The 5,000-nt window shown below is 40.3% G+C and overlaps 1 protein-coding gene across 2 annotated transcripts in view; it reads left to right on the forward strand.

Annotated features, from left to right (window-relative positions):
* The window catches only part of LOC138051866 (eukaryotic translation initiation factor 4 gamma 1-like), a 61,262-nt gene that overhangs the window by 52,185 nt on the left and 4,077 nt on the right, over positions 1-5,000 (forward strand). Inside the window, exon 22 of one of the 2 annotated variants that reach the window (XM_068898156.1) lies at positions 1,132-1,320. In XM_068898156.1, coding sequence (XP_068754257.1) covers positions 1,132-1,320 — 189 coding nt within the window. Of the gene's footprint in view, positions 1-1,131; positions 2,382-5,000 lie in introns of those variants that run through there. The other variant, XM_068898155.1, reaches the window with a different exon arrangement.

The raw sequence follows: 5,000 nt of genomic DNA on the forward strand, positions 1-5,000 counted from the left end.
GAAGATATACATTAGTATTTATTTATAGAAAATTAAAATGAAATGAAATTAAAGCAAGAGAATGTAAAAGATGGAAGTTTTAGGGTAAAAGACTGAAACTTGCATGGTACATTTTTATCAAAAAATGCCAATTTTTTTTTATTTGTTTACATCTGAGTGGCTGGTTGGTACCCATCCTTATAATTGGCTGTGATTTCTGTGACCTTTGGGAGGGTCTTTTGAAATGTGATTTCCTTTGAAACTTCACACTTGCAAATATCCTTGAGACCCTTTCTCCAGTTATGGTGTTTTGATGTTTGGTGGGCGAAATTCAATTTTCAAGATGCTAACAATACGATGCGATAACTTTACTTAGAAAGGAAGACGCAATTGAAATTTCACAGTTTACAAATTTACGACCCTCTAGCTATGCCACGGAGGACAGACCACATCTGACTGGGGACTCCATGCCCCACTCTTTGCGCCAAGTTTGCGGGTTCTTTTATGTCCCACAGGGTTAAACATTTAGGAGTTGTGAGACGGGGCCTGCGGTTTATCGTCCTTATCCAAGAAGACTAGAGAGTGTAACCACTTGCAGATGTCATTACAAAGGCAACGCTTTCTCCTCAGGTATTTGAAGACCCCGAGTGTTGGTCTGCCCGGAGTTCCTCTCGCACAGTAGTCCGATACCAAGAGAAAATGAGGGGACAGAGAGGGAGGCTCAAGGCGTTGGCCGGGATATGTTATGTCCACGAAAGTTATTTTTACACGAGCGGAAGTCTTTATTCTGGCGGAAGTCTGTCTTCTGAGACGTCCGTATGCAGTCTTGCCTCGGTCTCAGGTTCTTAGTGAAAAGAGAAAATGATGGCGCACGTGGAAGGCTGATGAATATATATTTTCTTTCAAACATCGGACCGAGGTTGGCCTGCATGCGGACGTCTCGGAAGACTTCCGCTCGTCTAAAAATAACTTTCGTGGACATGACATATCCCAAGGGCTGGACTGGGAACCTCCTTCTCTGTCCCCTCATTTTCTCTTGCCGATACTCAACGAACTGAGCCAATCAGTCGGCGTTAAGTGCGGTGCTCTTACAGTAATTATAACCCGACTCACTGATTATATTGTGAGAGACATTACTGTTGCTTTTCTCAGGTTGATGTGTACAGCTTTGGTGTTCTTCTGTGTGAAATGTGCATTCGGGAAATGCCAGATCCCGAGAGACGTGAAGAACAAGTTCTTGTTGTAAAAAATCGTAACTTTCGGAATCTGGTGCGGCAATGCCTTGAGGCTGATCCTGCTATGAGACCAGACATGGCACAGATTATCCAGGAATTGGAACAGGTTTGATGGAACTGATCGGCTGAACTAACACCTAAAATCTTGCAAGATGTCAATTTGCCTGGATATTCCCCAACTTGAAGAGAATTATAGCAACAACGAGTAGAATATATCGGAAAAGATTGGAAATACAATATGTTTAACAATTATTCCATTTTGAGTCCCGCGAAATTTCGCTTCCCGCACAAATTTCACAGCTGGGCAACACTTGACGCAATCAGTTTCCATATTAGGTGATACAAGGAGTCATATGGTATATGAGCTGATTAACAAGATTTAGTGAACCACTCAGAACGCTATAATCAACATCGCACTATCCGACGTCGAAAGGTTAAGTAGATATGGAATGAAATAACATGAGAATGCAATAGAATTGATTTTATTAGAAGTCCACTTTTCACAAGGGAAACGAAACGAGTCATAAGAAAAGTGATGTAACACTATTAATGAACAAGTAATTTTATATTAGATAATGTTGTAATAATGGGCAAGAAAGGGGCAAGAAAGGGAATAGACAGGAAAAAATCCTAGAGTAAGGAAATAATGAGCTAAGGGATGACAAGTGGAAATCTCACAAAGTTGAAATTTCCTCGCCCCAGTTTTAAGAATAATAAATCATTAAGTAAACGCTCAAACATGCGCAGCATTTTGAATCATTCATAAAAATCTGTGTTTAACGTGCTAAACTGCGAGCTGCACAGAGATTTAGAACTAGGATAGACCTAGAATTAGAGCGGGATAGAAAAGAGTGGAATGGAAGGTGAAATGCGGTTGTGACCTTTGTCACTTTTGACCACTGAAACAATAAATTAAATCGTTTTTGTTCGCGCCTTACAAGCTTTGCACAAAAGTGCAAAATTCAGAAGAATTTATTGTTTAAATTTAATGCGAGAAATTATCGAAATAATTTAAATGGTCGTTATTTCTAATGGCTGCAGAGTTAATTAAGGTAATCTTTATTTTCACACGGTTAAATCGTCAGCTATGGGATACAAAATTACAAAAATACAAATTTAAATTACTGTAGAGAGTAAAGTGTTTCTAAATAAAGCTGCTTTCCACGACTGCTGTTCCTCAAAGTACTTCCTTGATTAAACCTTTAAATTGCCCAAGGGACTCTGCATGCCTTAAGTTGCAAGAGGGCTGTTCCATAGAATGGCGCCACTGAAGGTAAAGCTATTTGTAACAGTTAGGACGTAGTAATCGAACATTGAGTTATTCCTTAGGTGGTATGCGGTTTCTGCTTTTTTCTTTCTTTATTTATTTACTAATAATATACACGAAAAAATTACTCAATTCTGATTGGCTGAGAAAGGAGTGCAGCTCTTCTGTAACACGAGTGCAAAATGTGTAACACGAGTGCAAACTTGTAACACGAGTGCAAATTACAAAGGCTTTCTGATTGGCTAAACACACAAAAGAAACCAACAAGAACCAATCAGATTAGAGCTGTTTCTATAGCAACATATTGGCGGAAATTTTAAGATAAGACGCGGAGGAAAATGGCCGGAGTTTTCAGCAAACAACGATTTGGTTTTGCGAGCGAAACAACGATTGAAGAGCTAAAAAATTTTTCCAAAAACCCAAATACAGTAAAGAGTACGTCTTTCTGGCTGAATGTATGGGAGACGTGGTGCAAACAGAAAAATATTGTCAACAAAATCGAGGAAAACGAGCCAGGAAAACTAAACAAGCTACTTGAATCATTCTACGCTGAAGTAAAAAACAAAAACGGTGACGACTACGAGCCAGACAGCTTAAAAGTGATGATAGCTGCACTTGATAGACATTTAAATGAGAAAGGATACAAGTTTTCCATCATAAGAGACAGGGAGTTCCACTCTTCCAAGCAAGTTTTAGAGGGGAAAGCTCGGCAACTTCGCCAATCCGGTATGGGCAAACGTCCAAATAAAGCCAGAAGTTTAACTGAGGAAGAAGAGGAGGTGCTGTGGGAGGGAGAAAAATTTGGCTCCAAAACTCCAGAAGCGCTTATTTCTTCTATGTGGTGGCTTTTGACGCAGTTTTTTGGTCTCCGCGGTCGTCAAGAGCACCACGCAATGAAAATGGAAGATTTTCAACTCTGCAAAAATGACGAAGGTATGGAGTTCGTGCAGTTTACCGAAGGTCCAACGAAGACCAGACAGGGCGGACTGCAGAGCAAGAACAGAGATTTTCAGCCACGAATGTTCTCTGTTGGAGGAGAAAGGTGTCCGGTTGCTCTCTTCAAGCAGTTTGTCGAGCGAAGACCACTTAACATGCGATGGTCAGGTCCTTTCTACCTCAGTATCAAAAGAAACCGAAGACTGAATGACAACATCTGGTTCAAAACTCAACCAATGGGCGTAAACACCATTAGCAACATGATGAAAACAACTGTGGCGGGTACTAGCCTTGAAGAAAGTCACAAAAAATTTACGAATCACAGTGCTAGAAAGACAACAGTGAGCAAGCTAAAGAAAGCAAACGTTGAACGCTCAGATATAGTGAAGGTCACAGGCCACCGAAGCGTACAATCCCTTGACGATTACGATGAAGCCGACGAGGAAGAACAACGACGACTCTCCAGTGCAATATCCAAACGGAATTATGAAAACCCCGGTGCTGAGAAAAAGCGAATGGCAGTTTCCGACATCACGACAACTGCGGCTCCACTCGCTCCGGTAAACACGAACATGCCAGTACCACACACATTGGCCGGCCCATCGATGACAGCGACGAAAGAAAACCAATTCCCACCATCACTTTCAGGTTTTCAAACTCAGAATTTCTCTGTAAATCCAACCATGATGAGGTCCCAGGAACAGACCATGATGAACACGTTCAACAACTGTCAAGTGTCTTTCATCATTGGCCGCTCGAAGCGAGCTCCTGAGATTTCAAAACGACAGCCCAGTTCTTGTAAACGCCGAGCGTTCATTATCGAGGATGATTCTGATTGAACGTTTACTTTTCCTAATTATTGTAAAGCGAGTTTTCTTTACATAAATTTAAAACGCTTGAAAGGTTTTAAATCAGTCCTCACACATTTCCAAGTTCTAATTTGAATGATTTTGAAAGTGTCGGTCTTGTAAGTTTGCATTTGACAAACGTTGTAATTTGTTTCAGCCAATCAGTTGAATGAACTAAAAAAAAGCGCGCCCTGTCAAAATTTTTTTGTTGTAGTTATGTTTTTCGTGTATATTATTAATAAGTAATCACATGATTTTTCTCGTGCAATTTGGAATAAATAAGCACTTGTAAATTTTTCAAAGGCCACAAAGTGCACTCGCCCTACGGGCTCGTGCACTTTTGTTGGCCTTTGAAAAATTTACTCGTGCTTATTTATTCCAAATTGCACTCGAAATCATGTGATTACCTATACAAAATTCGCCCAGAGGCAGGTAGGTAAACCCACCACTGATACAACATATATAGTCTGTAGACAACTCGTGTAGAGATTTGTACACCATCGCAGCTCTTTGAATTTGCTGCTGGCAAGCCGAAGTTCGAATAAATAACACGTATGCGCGTCATAGTTTGAAAATGTCAAAACACGGGCTGCTCTATTTTGTAGCTTTTTTGACTCATTCTGCAAAGATATCCCATTGTTTCCAAAAAAAGTATAATTGCAATAATCTAAGTGTTTTTGTGTCAGAAATTGGTATATTCGATATGAGGTTGCTTGCGTGCCTTACTCGTTGTAT

The sequence above is a fragment of the Montipora capricornis genome, chromosome 6 (genome assembly GCF_036669925.1).
Source record: "Montipora capricornis isolate CH-2021 chromosome 6, ASM3666992v2, whole genome shotgun sequence".
Classification (NCBI taxonomy): Eukaryota; Metazoa; Cnidaria; class Anthozoa; order Scleractinia; family Acroporidae; genus Montipora; species Montipora capricornis.